Source organism: Orbicella franksi, chromosome 6, assembly GCF_964199315.1.
Source record: "Orbicella franksi chromosome 6, jaOrbFran1.1, whole genome shotgun sequence".
Lineage (NCBI taxonomy): Eukaryota > Metazoa > Cnidaria > Anthozoa > Scleractinia > Merulinidae > Orbicella > Orbicella franksi.
The window spans coordinates 9,742,616-9,765,868 of NC_138150.1; the positions used below are offsets into that span (position 1 = coordinate 9,742,616).

Genomic DNA, 23,253 nt, shown 5'->3' on the forward strand with positions numbered 1-23,253 from the left:
CACATGGATCCACATTCTTGTCCAACTGATTGGAAATGACTTAGAAAAAATTACGACAAATTGTTAAGAAACTAATACATTGTCTCTGCAATAAGGATAGGTTGATCTTTTTTATAACCTTACTATAACAACTATCTTTTGAAACTCCCTTTTGAAACACACAGTGAGCTAGTTTGATCTGGTAAGTTCACTGTAAATATTTGCCTGTGTTTAAAGCTCCGGAAAGTGTAGGTGCGGTTAAACCAAGCTCTAAAAAGGTTACTTTAGCATCAAAATGTAAAACAAACCTTCAGATGGTGTGGATGGTGCCGTGGGTCGCTCTGTGGGTCGCTCTGTGGGTCGCGCTGTGGGTGGTTTCGTCGTGGTGTTGGGGTGGCGGTGTGGAGAAGTTCTCGTCGAAGTGGTTGAAATCGGCGACTGTCCTAGAAGTAAAAGCACCGCAAATCAAAACACTAAAGCTACTGAAAATTTTCCAACCGACCGGCAATAGCTTAAAGAACTAAATTAAGTAAGACGTACAAACTGAACGGGGGGATATATTTTACTTCAAACGACCGGATGTTCTCATAGTTCAAAAGCTCAAAAGATTTCGCTAAAAAGACAATTTTGTCCAGGGTTTTGAATTTGTACCAACAAATTCTTGGAGCAACCTGCAAAGCTAACTCGCGTTAGACGAACAGCCTGGATTTCATTTTCGCCGTATGTGGTTCTTCGCGCCATGCCATGCCAGCGAATATCGAGCTGGCGGGTAGATTAGCTTCGAGCGCGGGGTCATTTTGAGACTTCGTCGTCCTTCCAGTGCCTCAAACAAGAGCGCCTACTCACGGGCTTACCCACGGTATGGAGTGAGATCGAGTACAAAATTCGAATTTCTATTTCGTGTCTTTCTGTGTTTCACAAATCGTAAAAATCTATACTAATTAGATCAAATAACTAAATCACAGTGCAACCTGAGTTCAGGCTCTATGGAGGTCCAGAGATTCTGGAAACGAGTTTGTTATGATCGCACGAAAAATTAAAAGAAAAAAACAAAACAAAACAAAAACTGGACCTGATACAATTCTCCGATAAAATCTCTCCGGGTCGACATCGCAAGAATTTGATTGGCTAAATAAACCATAGCCCCTGTTTAGAGTAAAACCAAATACGGGTTTCGCAGAGACTCTAGAGCATGTTGGAAGACACATGTCACTTGTTTTTTCAACTAGAGATTTAATATCCAGATCTTTTCTATGTATATTAGCTCGGCATGAAAATGTAACGTCCTGTTTCAGATTGAAATGCAGAGAATCATATCATGCGGCTATTTTGCGTTATTTTGCAGAAACCCGCTTACGACCAATGATTTATAACGCCAGTGCAGAGATTGCCTATTGTTCTATTTCAAAAGAGAATGAAGGGTAACAGAATTAGTCCCCCCGAAATAGGCCTTTCCCCTGAGCTAATCCCTCTAAAGCTATTATCAAATCACAGCTGGTTTCGGAAATCCAGGAATGGATCCACAAAAGAACAATACTGGGACATAGTTTTTGCTTTCTTGGACAGCCGAAGTGGTCATACAGGTCTTTTTGTCCTCCATGAAAACATTCTCTTAACGCGCGGTGTAATATTATCTATGGGGGAACTGGGTACCATGTCGGATAATAACTTGAGAGGTATTACCTTGAGAAAAGGCCTGGATATGGGATCAACTCCCTTACTAATTAACCTGTCCTGTCTCCTGACTACATCAACATCCCAAGATTATTGGGTTAGGGCATGAGTAAACGCATTTTGAAATGTTGACACTTTGGATCAAAAATACCAACTAGCTAATTTTGAACTCTTCTAAGGTTCAAAACTCCAACAAATTACAGTATTTGACGAACAAATCTGCTTCAGCCCAGCACATGCCTTCTTGAATTACCTCGCGAGTGTCGTGTATCGAAAGTATATGTTCATTGGCAATAAATGTCAATCAGGCGTTAAATGAAGGCGGTGGGAGTGATTTCTTAAAGACACCTGCATTACGCTTTTCGAGGGACCGTTAAAAACAAGAAGCAAATAGGGAGCCCGAAAAATTGGCCTGATCGCAGGTCTCGATATTACTGCTATTAACCAGACCGAGGAACCGAGTCAAAAACGTTTAAATAATAGCGCCTCTCATTTCAAATAGACCAGGTTTAAAAAATGATTTTGACCAGCCATCGCACGGGCCAAACTGGACTAGCCGACCAAAATTATTTTGCCGCCGTAATTTTGTCCAGCAATTTTTTTTTTTTCGAGAAACATTAACTAGTAAATAACCAGGAGTGAGGTCGTTACGGGAAAATATCTCAAACTGAGGCCTTGCCGTATTGACCGACCGATAGCGAGTTCAATACGGAAGGCCGAGGTTTGAGATTTTCCCGTAACGACCGAACGGTCGAGGCTATTATGTTGTTTGTTATATGGCTCATGAATTAAAGAAAAGACAAAAATCATTCGAACGGAAGTCGTCAATTTACATCCGGCGAACGCGCTTTTGCCGATTCATTCATCGTTTCAAAACCAGGGCAAACCTACACAGTCCGTGAACTTCACCACTGCATTACGTATTCCGTTAAAAACACACATTTCTTCAAGGGAAAAGTGATTGTCACAGCCTCAAAAAGGTATTTTAGTATCGTGGTGCCAGAGCTTGATAGGGGGAGTTTTTCCGACTTTTGTGGCGAAAAGTCAACGCATATAGAAAAGACAGAAAGTGTTTCATGAAATAGTTCAAACAAACGGTCTTTCGGTGCAAGAAAATACTAATGCTTCAGAATGCAAAGCTCAAAATAACTCGATCTTCCCATTTGCTTTCGACAGCATATCTTCGCCATCTTCATTCTGGGATTTATGGATGAACTTTTAAAACCTTGTGAACGTCTAAAGCTTCCTGCAGTTATCAGAAACACTGCTACCAACAGAAACCGCCCGATTGTTTACATCAGACGATCGTGGAAGCTGATTTACACTAGCTTGTGTTAAAGCGAGGGAATCTAATTGATGAGAACTGTGGCGGAGTCCAATATTTCGGTAATTGCTGTGACTAAGATGGTAACTTACAAGTTTCTTCGTGGCGTTCTGCTCAGGATACATGACAGATCTGCCAATGGTATTTTTCACTTAGCGATTTTAGCTTTACAAGACTCGAAACTTTGATTGTTTTTTACTGGTGCCCGCCAAGGTTACCGGCTGGTAAGTCAAAGACGACTTCTACATAAATTTTATTAAGGAAAAATCTCTAAACTTTTAGCTACTTACTTTCCCTTACTGTTTTAAATCGGCTTTCATCCATCGTTTCAATGCCTTGAATTTTCAGAGCCGGGCTCTTCCTAATTTGCATAACCCGTAATCGGCCCGTGGGCATTACGGCTGCATAATGCCGCTCAGATCTCGCTCTTAGCTAATCAGAACGCGCGTTATATCGGCCACAAGCCAAAGCCATATAATAAGACAGTTAAATGGTAAAAAAACAAAAAACAAAAACAAAAACAAAATTGTTTCCTCAGCCAAAATTTGGCAGCCGCCGAGGCAGCGCTTCGGCTTCTTTGAAGATTGACGAAATTTTGCCAATTCGAAAAAAAATTGGCAAGTTTCTTGGAGGTCGCACTTATTTTACGCTACTTGTTGACAGATTTTATACAAACAAAATTGGCTCTAGTGCGACATGGAAGTCATGTTTTTGCTTCTTCACTGACGGCAAGCAACACAAAGCGCGCAAACTTGACATGATTCCCCTAAGAAATCATGCACCGCGGTATGACATGATTACCCGTGACCTTGAGTGTCCTAGACATGATTATTGTATAATCAACAGCTAGATGACATGACAGGCGCTGATTTCGAAAAGTTACTGTACACTTTCGGCCAATCAGAAAAGAGATAGTGAGTTCAATGTATAATAAATAAATGTTATTTGCCGGCTGGTTACAAATGGGTTTGTTTACGCAACTCCAGACTTTTCTACCGTAAATTGAATAGCAGAAAGCGAAGAAATTCGTTAAGTGTATTCCACAGAAATTCTCCGAAACACAGCAACGATCGGAAAGGTAAACTCGACTGAAATTGACTCAAATTTTATGGCGAGAGAAACACAGGATTACGCGCCATTACAGCGCCAAGCTACAAACGACCAAGCAAACTCTCACAACTTCAAAACACTCAATTGAATTTACTTACAGTGACTTTCCTTGCCATTTTAAAGTGAACAGGGATAAACTTGCGTTGACTAATCGTCGATGGACGCGTAAAAAAGGCAAAAGATTGACGACTACCGCCAAATTTTAGGAGCGTAATTTAGGCTGCGAAAAAAAAAAATCCGGCCCATGGGCCGTATCGTAAAAAGCTGGACCGGTCACGTGCGTATGATTAGCCAATCAAATTCGAGGATTTAGGAATCCGGCCCGGTCAGATTCTTGAGAAAGAAATAATAAGCAATTATTGGATGAGGTATTTGTAATATCCAGAGTAAACAAGGTCGAAGTAGGGGTTATCAGTCGAAGCCGAAGGGTGAGGCCAATAGCCCTTACCGAGACCTTGATTATTCTGGATATTGCAAAAACCGAGTCTAACAATTCTTTTATTATACATTGAACGAAAAAAACAATGCAAGTCGTGTTTTTGCCTCTTCACAGACGACAAGCACCACAAAGCGCACGAACTTGGCATGATTACTCTTAGAAATTATGTACCGCGGTCGAAGACGATTACTCGTGACCTTGAGTGTCCTTGACATGATTATTGTATAATCTGCAGCTAGATGACGTCACAAGCACCAATTTCGAAAATTCACTGTACGCTTTCGGCCAATCAGAAAAGAGATAGTGAGTCAGAAGATGGGCTCATGAGTGAGTTCAATGTATAATAACACCAATTATCGCTTTTCGCTGAATTAAAACTACTGCCGTGTCGCGCATGACTAACTTTCCATGTGACACTAGTCTCAAGCCGCCGATAACCATACTTTGTGTCAAGATGCAAAACCAAAACACGTAATGCAGTCAGCAATTGAAAGGTTCTAAACAGTAGTAGGAAAGAGGAGAGAGCCAGCACATTACATTAAATTTGACTATAAACCAGGGAATTTCGTCTAAATTTAACTCTAACAGAACTAAAACAGATATCAGAAAGAAAATAAAAGGGGAGGCATCAACCTTGTAATGTACTTACTAGAAACCGGTCTAAACCGGTTTTAACCGGTTAAAGCAGGAGAAACCAGATTAATCACTATCAAAACCACAAATATTATTATCATGTTGCATATTTGGTAAGACAATAGTGATAATCCAAATATTATTATTTTTAGGATTTTTTAAATAATCTACTAATGGTAAGTCTTGCTCTGAATTATTTATAAAGTCACTCCATGAGAACTCCCAACTATAAGGACTATTATTTAATGAAACATAACCCCAACCAGTTTTTGGATCATCATTGAAGTAAATAATACCTCTATAACTATTCTTTATAAGTTCAACCACGCTTTTAAAATTATTGTAAAGTTCACGAAAAGTCCTAGCCGGGGCTAGGCAAACTAATAGCCACCGAGCACCCCCCGACAAGGGTTTTGTCCCTTTTTTTGAGGTCTGTCACACAACGCCACGCGTGACAGTAACACCACTTTCTCAAACAATAAAAATCTTTCTAATACTTCAGAAAGATTTTCATTTTACAAGTGTTAATTTTAAATACTTTATTAACATGTTAATCGGTTATCGAAATAGATACCATGCTAATCCACCGAAACCTATTATAATTAATGCTAAATTCATTTCATGTTTGCTTCTGAATCCATCATTATCCTTTCCGGTATCTTTAACTAATGTAGTAGGTTTGGATACAGGTTTTGATTCGACCAGTGAAGAAGGCTTTTCAGGATTTAAAGGTATGTGGTAATTGTACTTTATTCTTACCTAAATTATGTTTGATTCCAGCCGGCTGCTGACTAATGTTTACATCTAAATTTACACCTAATTTCATAGATGAGTCTGCTTTCTTAAGTTTATTGTTGTAATTGACTGTGCTCTCAGTATTAATTACCATTCTTGAAGGCATTAACCAAGTTCCAGGGTTATTGCAAGATCAAGTTTTACTTTTGCTTCCTGAACAACAAGCTGAAATCTTTGAACAGACTTGCTAATATCTGGTTGCGCAATTGCATCTTCAATTAGAGTTAAGAATTCACGCCTGACTTCTTTCGCTGAACCGGAACTTCCAATTATGCTACTTCTAACATTAACTTGTGAACCGAGAATGCAATAGACAAAGGCTTCTATTGATTGATTGATTCTTGCTTGACCTGCACTGGTTAACCCATAAGAGACTGGAGTCACAAAATATTCATATTGCTTCCCTGCCAAAGAATTATCAATATATTGAATCAGGTCACCCTTTATCCCTTTTCCACCTTCATCACTGAATTTATTCCAATCTGGATACTTATAATCGGTTTTTGTAGGTCCTAATCCAGCAACCCAAATAAAAACATCGCCTAAACCATTATTACTACCTTTTTTAAATCTAAAGTCAGAATTTGGACTGATTTTGAATTCATTACAAATCCGCTTGTAGCTAACGACGTCATAAGAGTTTTTTATCATATCGAAAACCGGATCATCGGGTAAGTGAACTGGACCTTGAATTCCACCCATTTCAAAAAAGATTCTTCGGACTGTGAAATAAACATGAAACCAGAGAAAACTCCGTACTTGTGGTGGTAATTTTAATTCAGAATCAGTCATACCGTCATCAAAAAGAGAACGGATACTTATTCCACAACCAGTTGTTGCACACCAAACCGCAAAATTAAGTTGTTGTGGCCAATAAGACATGTTTGGCTCTTTTAACCAAAGGTGTGATTCTTTTCCTGTTGTGCGACGAATGATGTTGTTTTGAAAGATATTACGGAACTTGATGCTGAATTTATCACTCGGTGTAATATAAATATCATGGTTAGCTTGCCTATCACCTAATGAGTGTGGAGACTGACTGAATTCGACAGCGGAAATTACTAACTTTGGATTTGGGTTTAAGGTTAATTCTAACGGAAAACCAGCAATACCCAAATCTTTTTTCCTCTCGTCTGAATAATAATTGCTAGAGAGTAAATTACCCTTACTATCATACATGTCTCTAGTTCCATCAGACTCTTTATAGACTATTTCTGTATAGTCAGGGTACTTTATAGCCATAAATTTACTAAAGTGCATTTGGAAACCTCCTTTTGAATTTATTCCACAAACTCATTTTATTAATAGTATATATTAATAAAATGTTTTTAATATGATGGATTATATGGTGGTGGTCTATCACTAATATCACTCTCTACATTATCTACAAAACAATTTAATTCAATTTTGAATACAATTCTTTTAATCTTTCTATCTCTTCTTCGAATTGAAGTTTGATTTCTTCCAAATTTTGACCTTCTTCCCTCCTTTGAATCTTTTTTTTGGTTTGAATCTCCTTATTCAAATCTTTATAGTTTTGAACTTCAGCCTGAACTGCAAGAAATTCTTCATGTGAAATATTACCATCATTTAAAGCTTTAGAGACTAGAGACTTTACTATACTTAATTTATCACGACAGAGAGAGACAATCTTTTCATGTTTATCTAATTTACTGGAGACCTTTTTTACACTAATTCCAGCAGAGACACTTAAAATTCCACAAATAGCAGCTAAGACTGCTAAGGAGGCACCGACTGGTAATCCAACCCCAGTTAAGGCAGTACCAGTTCAACTTCCAGATAACACGACTGATAAGGTACCAGCTGAAGCACTAAGGTTACTTAAGAATTTAAAAGACTTTTTATACCGATTGAAAGTAGCTTCTCGCTCTTTTAATTCACTTTCCATCTCTGATAAGAAATCAGATACACTTTTTAGTCGGAAATTTTCACCCTGTTCAGGTAGTTGTGGATAGATTCTATTGTAATCTTCCATTATACTCTTACTTTTTTTTTTCTTTTTAAATTGTTCCACTGCATATACTACTACAACTACTACTAATAACCAGGCATTTTTACCAAGAAAAGAGATAACTTCACCAGCTGTCTTAAATATAAAAGAGGCTATGGCACCAATTAGTCCTGGTAAGATTTCACCTAGCTTTTTTCCAATAGACTTAAGTCCTTCTCCTACCCCCTTTCCCAACTTAGATAAGCCACTTTTTAAATTAGAAAGAATGACACTCAAGACTACACTTACAGCAGATAATACCGCAAAGGCAGTAAAACCATACTTTTTAAATATATTCTTTACTCTTTCTCTGAGTGGTAGACCTTCTTTTATTCTTTCATTTTCTTCATCAATATTTGAGATCACTTCATCTTGTTCCATAATATCACGATCAATAACCTCTATTCTATTTGGATCACTTGTTGAAACCCTTTCTCTTGTCAATTCTTTTTTCTTCTCTAAACGACGTATTTTTTCTCGTTCATTCTCTTCAATAATTACTTCAGCAGGTGGACCAAGAGCATCTTTTATTTCTTTAGTCAATTGTGGGTTTATTTGTTCTTCTCCAGTTGTTCTATTCCTAGTGAATAAAGGATACTTTTTTTTACCGAATTTTGAGACTTCTAGTCTACCTGTCTTGCTGTAATCTGCTTTTAAATCAATTGCACTCGCTCTTGAAAATTTTGCTTTCACCGTTTCCCAAGCTTTATCTTGTTGTTGTAGTGTTTTCGGATTAAGACTCATGAAAGAAGTCTCTGTGGTAGTAGATTTCTCTCCACGTCTGTGTAAAGTGCTAGTCATTTCTATTTCTCCACTATCATGTGGATATCTTCCTGAAGGAGAATACATTGGATTTGAAAAACTTCTATCATCATCATCATCATTTCGATCATCATCATTTCCCATTAAAGGATTGTTCTCATCAAAATCATCCATTTAATTAAAGTTAGATAATAATTTTTAACTTAAATAAATCTGCTTGCAAGATAACCAATAGCTAACATTCCACCACCTACATATACCATTTCACCCATTTTCTGACTATTACTTGGCTGATAATAATCTAAAAATTTAGGTTTATTGGGTATTGAGTCTGGATGAGTTTGACTATATAACTTTAAGGCATAATCAGTATCTGTTAAATTTTGTTCTGCAATTTCGCCTTTACGCATATTTTCTTCTTTCCATTCTCTAAACTTCTGTTGACTCTCTCTATATTTTTCATGATCTCGTTCGTATTTTTCAAGTGCCCTATCATATCTAATACGCTCCTCATCTGTCCCTTTTCCACCTAAATATTTAGCAAGATAAGATCCACCAATAAAAGTAGTTGCATTAAGAATTGCTCCACCAATCATAATTGCAATACTAGCCATTATATACTACTAGGTAATATTTTTTTTATCTTCTAAGTAACTTTTAAGTGCAATGCTGCCTGCAATTACTGCAGTCCACTTTACATAATTCATTATACTAGCAGATGGATCACTAAGGAAGTTTTCTTTTAAAACCTTTTTTCCAAGATAACCAACGCCGGCGGCTAATCCCATTAAGACTGTTGAATCAGTGACGGTTTTCACAAGTTTGTTGTCTGACATTATAATATTATAGTATAAACTTTTTTTAAGTACTTTAATTCATTCCTACTCTTACCGGTATTTTAGATTTAGGCTCCTCCATTGCTACTTCACTCTCCTTTCCTACTTTCGGTCGCTGTACTTCTACTTTCGTCAGGTAAAATCGATAGTAAAGGTTTACTAATCCTACTCCAGTTCCAACAATGGCAAGTACGGTTGTAAATGATAATTCTGGAAACAGACTTATACTACTCTCTTTCTTAATTTCAGCCTTTTTACTCTCAATTTCAGCTTCTCTCTCCATTTCTCTCGTTAATGCCTCTTTTGCCTCTTTATTCTTTTCTGCCATTCGTTTACCTGCCGCTATCTTTTTTGGATCTTTTTTCTTCTGGACCTTCTCTACAGGTACAGTAGGTGTTTTAGTAATTTGCTCTACCGCTACTTCTTTTGCTACTTCTTCACTCATTATAGTATCCTATTTAAAATAATTTTTAAGTATTATTTTAAGTACTATTATGAAAATGCTAAAACGATGCTAGCATCTGTTTAGTGAGTGCTAGCAGGCTGTTCAGATATCTCTGCAGAATCACTAATTTTTGCTGATTTTTCATCTATACTATCTCTTATTTTATCCACATCAACATGCATAGCCACTTTCACCAGTCCGCTAGCAAGTGCTACTAGCCTTCCACCTTTTATTACCAGGTACCACTTCCACCAGTGGCCCTTTTGATTAGTAACTTTACACCATCATGCGTATCATTTGAGAAAAATCCAGAACCATGGATACTATTATCAAAATGACTTCGGAGATCAATCCATAGGGCAAATTTATCTTTGGTATAAAAATCTTCTTCTTTTGCATTTCGATAAGCTTTTCCAGGTAATCGTCTCTTGATACTTTGCTATAGGTCAGTTGCAACAATTCCTACCTAGTTACTAAGTAAATATCTCTTCTATTTCGAATATTTTCCATAGTCTTTCCAAAAACTGCATTATTCATCAACTTGAAAAGATTCTTTTCAAAATCATTTTTGGATGCTGCTCTAAGCTTTGTATTAAAATCGATATATGGTTTCATCGACACCGCGGAAATACGTTTTTTGACGTCACCGTAACAGGTCAGTGGTCATCACTATCAGGCTGTGCTGTCCTTCGATCGATCAGTTCTCCGAGATCAGTATTTTGGTTCGTTTTAAGGTTGAAAATATCCTTGATACTTCTCGTTATTGGTGAGTTTGACGTCCTTAAATGGGTTTTTAATACTCAAACAATGTTCCGGTAATGAATAGGGGTACAGGGGAGTCATTTTGTGTGGAGTAATGTGTAGTTTGCTGACTCGAGCCTGGATCGTGTTGCTTCAGTCGCCCTCGCCTCAGAATTGTCGAAAACAACGATGGGTATCCAGCAAAGCAGAAGATTGGCTCTGTATGAAGCTTTTGCAAGGATTTTGAAGACTAGCTGGATTGCAAGTGTAATTTGCATGAAGTGGTTAAGGTACATGTAAGTCGGGACCATTTTATTCACACTCACGTTGCGCCGACATGTGGTGCTTGTTCATTTAGATTATATTTCGCAACGCGTCAAAGAAACTTTGATAAGAATTTGTCTTTAAAGACTGGCTTGTTTGGCGTTTCTATCACCTTTCTGACTTTCTGCACCTTTTGGAACAGGTGAAATAATTTTTTTGTACCTGCCGTTTGCTGTCAGAATAAAACATTTGTTCATTTCATTCACAAGATATTTCTCTATCATTAAAGATTGTTTAAGCCTACATTTATATATAATGGTGGCGTTTGCGAAGGGAGTAGAGATCGAAAATATTGTGATTTGTTGGCCGCAGCGAACGCTGGAAATACTGAAAACATTCAAGACCGCTTAATATGTTCGGTTCATAGACCATTTTTCCTCGCTTGAAGTCTTTTTTGTTTACATCGATTACATGTTGATAGTACATGGAAATTTTCAAGACCGTTTCCTTGTACATGTATGCACAGGTAACTAAATATTTTAAAATGCCCAAACACCTGAATTTGTTTACACGAAACCGCTTCCACTTATGGGATGTGGTCAAGTTTCACATCTTTTGATGCTGAAAAGACATTCAACATTTCAGAGAGGCAGTAATCAACTCTTCAATGAAACCCACTAGTTTATTTTGTTTACTCAGTCATTTCAAGCTTTTCGATTTCTATTTCCCAATCTTACATGTGCAGTGTATCAACTGATATAAATAATTGACTGTTGTTTTTCCTTTCATTTCATTTAATTCAGATGAACTTTGCTCAATCACTACAAAATAATTTTTACATTGTATGTGCTTAATGAATCAGACATGTACATATCACGTGCTTTGAATCAATATGAAATTAATTATGATTCCCTTAGTCATAATATTGTATCATACTCCCTTCTGTAAGATTCTTACTTAACTTGTAACCACTTTATTACAAGACATTATAGCACCTGATGGCAATAAATTATATTATTATATGTATTTTTTTTTTTTTCCTGTGATATTTGGCTAACAAGTGGGTTTGTTTATGCCACTGTGTCTCTGAATTGGCTTACTGTCATCTACAAACCATTGGTAATGTATCTTCGCTACATCCAACTCAGATACTAGACACAAAAGCATGTATTAAAGAACAGATACATTTCTTACAAATTAATATTTATTGCATTTAGTTCATCACTTAAGTTCTACAACATTGCTTTTCTCCAGTGAGAAATTTTGTGCAAAGTCTGAAGTTGTAAGTTGCAAAAACAAGTTCCGTCAGTAGTTACAAATCACTTAAAATCAGGCTTTGGTACTGTAAACTGAATGGCAGAAAGCGAGGAAATTAGAAATTGTCTCAAATACACAAGTGATAAAAGAGATAAACTTGACTGAAGTCTACAGACTCCTTTCTTTAGGTTTAGGGTTAAGGTTAGGCCTAAGGGACAAGGTGGAAGGTGCGGTGGCCTTGTGGTTAGTGCGCTCAGCAATGGATCAAGCGGTCCGTGTTTGAGCCCTTGTCAAGGACATTGTGTTGTGTTTTTGGGCAAGACACTTTTACTCTCACGGTGCCTCTCTCCACAAAGGTGTACATATGGGTACTGGTGAATATAATGCTGGGGGTAACCCTGTGATCGACTAGCATCCTATCCGGCAGGGGGTAGTAGAAATACTCCTAGTCGGTTCATGCTACAGAACCCGGGATAAGCCTGGCCTGATGGGCCACTTGGCTCTATGCAGACTTTACCTTTTACTTAGGGACAAGGTACTGCATCAAGTGGGGGAAGAGACAGTGGAGTCAGAACCTCCCACTTCCCATACCCTGTTCTCCCACTTCCCATACCTCTATCTCTTAACTCCCACCCTTGTTCGTCCTGCTCCTGTCCCCTGTAAATTAAGAGACCTAAGACACATCTTAGTCATTTAGCTGCACACCCCTTGGGTATTTCCTTTTCCTTCGTTTTCAGCCTTGCTACTCTTACCCATGTCTTTCAAGTGAATGACCTATGACGTAACCACTGTCAAAGGGTTTCATTTTGGGCCTCATTTTGAGCCCAAGGGTGAATTTTTCTTTGCCCGTCGGCCTAGAAGTCTCTAAAGACACTAAATGAAAGTCAAGTAACATTTTCAGTTCTTGTTTTTGAAAGTATTTGAAGCCTTAATGAATGACAAAAATTAGCATTTTGCATTTCTCTCTGGATTCCTGCCCCCTATTCTCCCGGGCTCCCGCCCCATATTCTCCAGGGCTCCTGTCCCCTGCCTCTCCCCACCATCAACAGATGGCTGAATGTTCAGGAGAGGAGTTGCCATATGGAGAGCATTGGTCACTGTCCTCTCAGTTGGTGTTTTTACAGCATTGATGTTGTGGAAATCATCCATGGACAGTATCTAAAAGGATTTTTGCTGAGCCAAAATAGAAAAAAGTTTACAATAGGAGAAGTTTTCTATTGGGAAATCCAGATAATAGTAATATGTAAACAAATATTAATCTTAGAAAGTTATACAGAGTCTCAGGCTCTAAGGTAATGTGGTCAGAAATTATCTGGGTGGCCTTACAATCAGAAGATTGCTGTGTGAATACAGGGGGGGATAGCCTATTTATAACTAAAAATGAAATTCATTTATTGAGTTTTAATTGGAAGTTGTTATTACCCAGATTTTATGGTATTTTTATTGTCTTGCAATAACATATGCATGTATTTTTAATTACCCTTTTAACAGCTTTGTATTCCATGTCTTCTGCCATCTTAAGATAATCAGATGTCATGTACTTCTTGTGGTTTTTTCTAATAGCTAAATAGCTTTTTTTCTAAACTCTAATAGCTATGCAACTAGTTTAAAATAATTTTCACACTTTAGAGGCGCTAAAAGCAAAATACCGAACTGCAACAATTCGAAATTATGACAAGAAACAAAGAAACAATAATAAACATGAAAATTTAAAATTTTATTTTCGCCAGCCTCAAGCTTACTGAAGTACAGTATAATTAAACTTGGATATTTTATGATAAAACATACCTCGGTGAATTCTTCCCCGAGTTGAGGCCAGATTTTGAACCCTTTTAGGGGTTCAGTCCTACACTTGTTACACCAACGTGTCCAAGATTTATACGAAGCACTGCTTCGATTTCGGCCAACTTGTCCATAATTCGGTGATACCGAGTGGAGACAGGATGACCGTGTTTACTTACGCGAGTGCCCTCAATCGAACAAGTGGCCGGAACACGAGCTTGTCTTCCCGACGAATTTGATCGAAATGCCGTTGACATATCGACTCACACGGTTCAAGCCCATCAATTCAACAAACTTGAGAACTTGATGTCCTCAGAACACCGCTACAGCAACACAAAAGCTGCTTAGTTTTAGCCTTAGTGCACATCGTAACGTAAATTGCCACTGGCTCGCCGCTTGCGAGCATGAACTTTCACGAAACAACAACAATTTCACACCGTGTGCAAGTTCAGTTTGGCTTTGGCACAATATATAATATTAACTGAGAACTATCCAACCAATGAGCGGAGTCTAAAAGCTAAGTTTACAGTGTGCGCTCTAAGGCCCAGTTCAGACGTCGTGATTCTGCCGTGCCGAACTAAATTGCAGTTTGGTTCAACTGTAGCACGGCAGGAAATCAACTCTGATTCAGACGTCGTGCCAGAGTCGAATCAAATCCAGGGTTTACTGAAGCCTCGTAACAATTCTCCTCCTAACTCCCCGAGGGAACGAAATCTCGCCAAAACACATTGACATAATTTATGAATTTAGTTTGGCGCGACAGAAGCACGACGTTTGAATCGCTGCCGTGCCAGAGTCGTGTAGCACGACAGAGCTTGTCGAACTTAATTGCTTGCCGAACTTAATTCAAAAGTTTGATTCAGACACCGTGCTTCTGCCGTGCTTTTGTCGAACTTAATTCCTGAATTTAGTTCGGCACGGCAGAAGCACAACGTCTGAACTGGGCCTAAGTTTTGTATCTCTTTCACTGTCGACAAGACTCGCTGCGATAACAATGTAAAAGTTGCGGGCATTTTTGTAGTTTTGTTAAGGTATACCGCTGACCAGCAAAATATTGTATCGCGCCCCAAAAAACGTATTTCCGCGGTGTCGGTTTCATCCATGGCTCTTCAGTAAAAGTAATACCCCTGTGTACCTTCTTTAATTTCATCCCGAGTGATAGATACTGTTTTAAGTTACTGTAATGAATGATATATTTCTCCTTATCATATAAGTTAGGAATTAGTTTGGATACTTTATTCACTACTAGGTTTTGTGGAGCGAGCGGGTATTCATTATGCAAATCATGAAGCTCTTTTGGGTATTCTAAATCAACTTCTAAAACACAGGGTAATTTCTGCCAACGTTTTAATTCATTCTTATTCATCCACTTAAACCCTCCTACTGGTAATGACTCACTCATTGCCGCTCCATATAAGTTATTTGCATCTAAATCAACTATATATTTCGTCTCCTCTCTCTCCTTATAATTAACCATATAAGGATTGTTTGCCTTTCCATATCTTGTACTAGCCATTGAGATACCACCTCTAATTCCGTTTTCAAACATTAATAACATGTTAGGGTCTGTTAGTAATTCCAACTTTACTCTAGTCATTTTTAAGAGTACATCCCAAGCATAACCAGGTAAAGTATAATACCAAGCAGGATCTAAGCCATAATTTTTCTGGCAATCATTTCGAAACTTTTCAAAAACATCAGCTAAAAGTAAGACATCAGTCCCTAGATATAAGTCGTGATAGTCTCTAAAGGTTAAACAGTTAAACTCTTTCCAAACTTTTTGAGCATGCTCATAATCTTCATCTGAAATTTCAGCTTCTTTTAATGCAGAAAAAAATTCTCCTTTTGTTGGAAGTTTAGTCTCATCTAGTCGACTATATTGGTCAAACCAGTCAAAGGGGAAGACTCCTTTTCTTCGTAGTAATTCTAACTTTTCACTACCATAATTAGCATAGTGGCTACATAAGTTTTTTAAAGATCTTTCTGGTAAATATGAGGCTAATGTATCAAGATTGCTTGCCATGAATTTAAAACTATCAATAAATCTTAGTTCAATAAAGACATCTCGCTCTTTACCATCTTTATCTGTGTAAGTATCAACCTTAACATATTTACTGAAGGAGATATAGTCTTCTTCATTCTGAGCAATACAGTTAAGATGAGTATCATATTTAGCTGGGTTATGCATGATGACTGGTATGAATTTAGGAACTCTATATAATAAATTACACGTTCTATGAGCAGCTCCTCTATACTTTCCTGATAAGTGACAGTGATCTTTTACTTTCTCATCTATAATTTCTCCACAAACTGAGCAATTTTTTTCTTTGAAGTATTCATTCCATTCTCTTTTACTTTTACTTACATCACTATCTCTCTTTCCATATCTTAAGTGAGTAGCTCGACCATTGCAGACTATCCTCTCCTCTTTTATTTCTCCTTCACATATATGACAATGTGTGGCTTCCTTGTGAGCCTTTTTTTCCTCTAACGTCATTTCCTTCATCTTGACTTTATGTTTCAGACATTTCTCATAAATATCTCTAGCTTGTTCTTCTATGTATTGTCTGAAATTATCAACTACATTATCATTTGGTGAAGTGGGTGTATGAATCTTCATTTTTAGTTTATAGACTTCATCATCGAAACATTTAGTATAGAGACCATAACCAGATGGAGTATGTAGTTGATATTAATGAGTGTAACTCTCCTCTTCACTAGGCTCACAGGTGGTTAATTTCTCTGTAAAACATTCCCAATCACCATAAATCGTAAAAGGTGCTTGCATCTTACGGTTGAAGTTCTGGAATTGAATAATGTTATTTTCTTTAGTCGGCATCTCTACTTTAACCGCCTCATGATTTTTACATAGTTCTAAGTGAAGGCCTAGAGATTTTTCTGTTTTAAATGAATTTAGACATCTTCGACAAAAGTATCTCTTACCATTGTGATTAGTTACCTGATGAGATAATAACTTACTAATATCTTTAATCCAACAATAATGAGTATTATCATCTTCGTCTGCTATTAGTAAGGGATCGATAATCTTAGACTTATCTACATCTATTTTAGGTACTCTATGTATACTAAAACCTTCTCTTTCACTATATCTAATAACACAAACACCACAACCATTCTGCTTCTCAAATCTATCTATATCTCTATTACCAGCTGGAAAGTTTATACCAGTCCAATCTAACTTTTCTGCATCTTCTCACATCGTTTTATTGAGTCGTTGAGGGTTTTTTTCCACTGGGAAAATAGCTGCAGTTGATGCCCATTTTAAACATTCATGGTCATGCTGATTCTTAACATTAATTACAGCTTTCTTATTTTCTATAAAACTTGGGGTAGGAATATAACTACTTCCTTTGAGTGGATCAAATGGTACAATACTTATATCTAAACTTTCTACATAATCAAACACCCATCCCGATCCTTCTTTTTGATATTTTTCGGCTTTTTCAAGTAATTTTTCAAATATAATATCAAAAATTTCAGATAAATCAGTTGATGTAGTAATTATTTCAACTTCTGATTGAAAGTATCCATAACTTTGTTTAACTTCCCCAGTTGCAGGATTTTCCATTATGTAACTACAGGTGAACGTAAACTTCATTTTCATAGGTTTCTTTTTATTATTTATTAAGTCTATGACTTTCTGTTTACTGCTAATAAGAAAATTCTTTGGACTATAACCTTTTTGCCCCTCAACTCTATAAGTCTTTAAGTATCCTTTTAAGGCAGTTTCACTTTCCTTTGGTGTAAATTTATCTATTCTATTGAAAATTTTATTAACTTCTGCTTTTAAACTTTCAATCTTACTGTTTATCGGTCTTTTAATCTTTTCTGGAATATAAGATGAAATCCAATCTGCAAACTTATTTATCTCTCTATTAACTGATTCTGTTGCCCTCTTAGCTAAACTCTGTAGTGAACTCACTTTATTAACATATGGTGTGGGTTTTAAAATGGGAATATTAAATCTCTGGTACTCGTTGATCTAATAAAGTTGGTGGGAATCTTCTTGTTGTTGTAGTTACTAGCGATAAAGCCTCGATAAGTTCAGCTTTTCTCATCATTGAATATCTGGGTATACCTCGCTCTTTTGCAAGTGCCTTTAATTCTTTCACTGTTAAGCGTTCCATTGTATACTATTAATATGTATTTTCTTTTAAATATAATTTCAATCAATTATTTTTATGAATGCTAGCACTGGTTTTAACCAGTGTTAACTGGTTTAGAGTGGTTTAGACTAGTTTCTGATGCTTTTAAATTTCATAGATAAAAATGAAAATATAAAATATAGTATAATGAGAGGAAAAGGACCAAGAATTACTTTTATAGTTAATGGTGAACAGAATAAGGTAAATGATATTAGAAATCGACTAAGAAAAAAGTTTTATGATAAAAATAATTGGAATAAAAAAAAACGTTCTCTGGTTAAAAATATATTAAAAACATAAGCTTTCAGCTATCAGTCTATAACCTTTAACGAATGAAAAATGTGGCGCGCAAGCGAAAATATATACGAATGGGGTGCGAAAAATTGAGAATAAAAACAAGCGTGAAAAAAGCTAGAAGATAAAAATGTAAATGAGGCCTGATTACAATAAAATCGAGTATTGCCTAGGCAACGGTTTTGAGTTGTTTTCCGCGTCGACGGTTTTTGCTGTGTGCCAAGATTCTAGCGTTTTTCGAACGCGGTAATTGCCTTTGTCAATGACACAAGCATTGTCGAAATCAATGGAGTGATTGTTTTGCCACGCATGGTTGGCAACATTAGAGCCATTTGAATAGTTCTTCAAGTTTCCTTGATGTTTCTTTTTTCGCGTTTGGAAGCATCTTCCGGTTTCTCCTATGTAATTCCAAGGGCAGTCTTTACATGGAATTTTGTAAACAACATTACATTGAAAATCTGAGGGTTGTCTGAACTTTGGTGACGGGAATTCTTGTTGAAGGGTTTTAAGTGGTTTGTTGACAACTCGGATATCATTTTTGCGGAGTAATCTTGTGAGGGGCTCGGTTAGGCCGCTGATGTAAGGGAGACATGCAAAACCCTGGTACATATTAGATGGATCAGCCCATTTGAAGAACATAGAAACCAGTTCTTGTGGTGGAGAAACTGTAGATGGGGGTGGCTTCTTATTGAGAATGTTAGAAATAACAGCCGGTGGGTAACCATTAGCTTCTAACGCGGCCCTAACATGATTGGTTTCACGTGTTTTTCCTTCAAAGCTGCTAGGGAGGTTGGATGCCCGGAACAAGAGGGTCGAGGCCGTGCTGATTTTGTGTTCTTTTGCATGATGGGAAGAGAAATCCAAATAACGGTCAGTATGGGTTGGCTTCCGAAATATATCAATTAAGGCAACTCCATTTCTTCTGGAAACCAAAGTGTCTAAGAAGGCAATTTGGCCGTTGTTTTCAAGTTCGATTGTGAAAGAAATTTTGGGATCACAGGCGTTAAGAGTATCGTGGAAGGAAGAAACGGCGTCCTTCTTGATAATCACAAAGCTGTCGTCAACATATCGTTTCCAAACCCTTTGGTGGGATTGGTGAGGTACTGATAGCTAAATCCTCGATCACTCCCATACAGAGGTTAGCAACAATGGGGCTAACTGGACTGCCCATTGCACAGCCGTGGATCTGTTTGTATATGCAGTTATTCTAGACAAAATAATTGTTTGAAAGAGTGAAATCCAGTAGAAAAATGATGTCATCTGTGCTGAGAATTGTTCTGGATCGTAATGTGTTGTTATTGTTTAATTTGCTCCGAATGTATTCACAGGCTTTGTTGACTGGAATAGCTGTGAAAAGCGACACAACGTCACAATGGATATTCTGTTCTCAATTCCTCACAGTTCGCCAAAGAAGTGGCTAAGTTGTTAAATCTCTGATGATGAAGTTATGGTCTCATTTGACGGCCTAACCGAGCCCCTCACAAGATTACTCCGCAAAAATGATATCCGAGTTGTCAACAAACCACTTAAAACCCTTCAACAAGAATTCCCGTCACCAAAGTTCAGACAACCCTCAGATTTTCAATGTAATGTTGTTTACAAAATTCCATGTAAAGACTGCCCTTGGAATTACATAGGAGAAACCGGAAGATGCTTCCAAACGCGAAAAAAGAAACATCAAGGAAACTTGAAGAACTATTCAAATGGCTCTAATGTTGCCAACCATGCGTGGCAAAACAATCACTCCATTGATTTCGACAATGCTTGTGTCATTGACAAAGGCAATTACCGCGTTCGAAAAACACTAGAATCTTGGCACACAGCAAAAACCGTCGACGCGGAAAACAACTCAAAACCGTTGCCTAGGCAATACTTACAATAATATTTTATTGTAATCAGCAGCCCTCATTTACATTTTTATCTTCTAGCTTTTTTCACGCTTGTTTTTATTCTCAATTTTTCGCACCCCATTCGTATATATTTTCGCTTGCGCGCCACATTTTTCATTCGTTAAAGGTTATAGACTGATAGCCGAAAGCTTATGTTTTTAATATATTTTTAACCAGAGAACGTTTTTTTATTCCAATATGTCTTATGCTGGCTACAGTTCTATTTTTACCGATAAAAATAATGTTGATTATGTAGTTGTTGATGGAAGCGGAACATTAAGTAATATTTTAGCAAATTATGGCTGTTTGCAAAAAATATTGGTAAAATAAAAAATATAGAATTGATACTAGGAGCAAAAAAGTAGATAAAAAAACTTTAGCAATTATGAGATATTTAGATTAAGAGAGATTTACTCTATTTTAGTCTATTTAGTCACTCTTTCTTCACAATATTATGCCTCTTTTCTTTCTGATATCTGTTTTACGTCTGTTAGAGTTAAATTTAGACGAAGTTCCCTGGTTTATAGTCAAATTTAATGTAATGTGCTGGCTCTCTCCTCTTTCCTACTACTTAAACCTTAGTTGTCTGATGTAATAAAGGAAGAAAGACTTGCACAGTCCGCTGACTCCGCTCCTATATAACACAACTCCTATCGTCACCTTCTAGGTTTTTCCTCCTTGATATTTATTCCTCGCGTAATTCGTGGCACAATTAAGTGCAGTATTAAGAGAGTTTAGTATCATCGCTTTCACTTTTTGTCACAGAAAAGTCTAGCAAAAACCCAATGAATCTTCAGTCTTGGCTGTGCCACCGACAGCGTTTAGAGTGAAATGACTGGATTACATTTTTTGAATCAAACAATGGTCAATTAAAATGTCAAGGAAGCCTGGATGTTTGAACAGCATACCTCGAGGCTTCCCTGTCTCTCTCGCTCTTCAATTTACGAATGATTTGGCTTTACCATTTGCATTAAGGACCAGATATAGTAAACCGCTAGCTTAAGAAGGTGGTGTGGGCCCTAATAGATATCCCGGCAAGTGCACATAGCATTGAATTTTCTTTTGATGTTTCATGCACCGGTCTTTCCACAGATCATTAAATTTCCAAAGTCACATACCTTCAGAGCTGGACTTCTTAGTAACAATAAAAACAACGGCAAATATAACACCAGCCAGGGAGAGAAGTACAAGAGCAAGAACAAACAGGCGACATTTGCTACAATGACGTCGAAGTCGGTATTTTATGCCCACTGAATCCCCATCGTCGACCAGTTCGACGTCGTCGCCTGCAGCTGGACTTCTCAGATTCCTCAACATTCTTGAAAACTTGGTTAGCGTAATGCAGCGAATCTGTCTCTGTCAATGGTCAGGTTGATGCTCCAAATGACAAGAAGGTATAGCGTATCTGGGGATGTGGACGCGAGCAATTCTGTATAACACTCACTCACAAATTTCCTTAGCCTCACTTTCAAGCGGAATATATTTCGAAATTTCCGAGAGCGGAAGGAACTGTCAATCAAACGGGTTCAAATAACAAGTGCGATCTGTCATGCGTACGTACAAGGGTGCATAAATGACATTGATTGTTCAGAACACGCTAAGCGGAAGTTTTGGTTCCAAGCGACTACAAGGATAACCCTCAGCGGTTTAGGCCTGCATAATATATTGTGATTTTGCAGTAAATTCCGTCTGGGATAACGGAACACAAAATCAATTTTTCTTTAAAAGATAGATGGATCACAGCTTATCAGCTGATTTCCCAAGCCCTTCTGTTCCGAAACAAAGCAATGAAAACAGGTAAAATGGCACCACGGCAGTACACAGCAACTTTGTTTGGAAGGAAAATGATAACGGGACTTGACAAGAGTTAATTTACACAACTCGAGTAAAATAACATGTAACTCCGAGCAACTCGTTTGACTTGCTTGAGTGTAGAAATCCGTAACTTATTTCTAGATACCGGGGACCTGATGCAACTGGAATTCGGGCAGACCAAGAACTCACAGAGCTGCACTTCAGTGTAGTTCATTCAAGAAACAATTACAAATATACCTACACTATCGATTGCACTGTCATTGCATCAGACAAAACAGGTAGTGAATGTACAATTCAATAAAGAAAACTAATGCTACGGCACAAGAACCACACGTCGTCTGAATGAAAAGTGTAAATACCACGTCGATAGAAACTAAAATTAGATTCAATCATTGCCAGCTACAGTGATTTTACAAGCTATTGCACCATCATTGGTTAATCGATGATGCGAATCATTTTAATTTATTCCCAACAGTCGCTGTTTTATGAAATGTCCCCCAATCTGTTTTATCAGAGATGAATGTATGGTTTTATGGGCATACAGTAGTAGCAACCAGTTTTAGCTCGATGTTCCATTAGTTTTCCTAACTCCTAATTAACAATTCGATTATAAGCTCGAGATTTCTATAATGTACATGATAGAAGATCGAAAATATTTTAGTAGAAGTCTATCTGAAATTTACTTCAAATAACGGTTTCCAATTATTTCTCGACGTATTATATTAAATTTCGAGCCTTAGGAGAGAAAAATCGCTCGGATTGGATTGTCATTTCTGTGCGCGCGCGTATCATTTTTTCAACGATTCCAGGCATTTTTATAGTCGAGAAACTGTAAATGTCCTTCTTTCAGTCATGTCAGGAATTTAATTATCCATTTGCATCAAAATATTCCTCCAAAACTTTGGAAAAACGAAAACAAAAACAAAAAAAAGAAACAAAAAAAAAATGTCTCCATTTCGTAGACGACATCCAGCCACTGCACACTCATGGCTGACAGCCTACGATAATTCAGCCAATCATATTGCAGCATTTGCATT

General features: G+C 37.3%; 1 protein-coding gene across 1 annotated transcript; it reads right to left on the bottom strand.

The window, feature by feature from the left end:
* Window positions 1-91: 91 nt before the first annotated feature.
* On the bottom strand, window positions 92-22,572 carry LOC145491545 (uncharacterized). Its single transcript, XM_081470791.1, has 2 exons — window positions 21,520-22,572; window positions 92-422 (listed from the first exon to the last, which is right to left on the bottom strand). Exons 1-2 carry the CDS (start codon window positions 21,716-21,718, stop codon window positions 259-261), a joined length of 363 nt encoding a protein of 120 aa, XP_081326917.1. The 5' UTR covers window positions 21,719-22,572; the 3' UTR covers window positions 92-258.
* Between the last annotated feature and the right edge of the window lie 681 nt (window positions 22,573-23,253).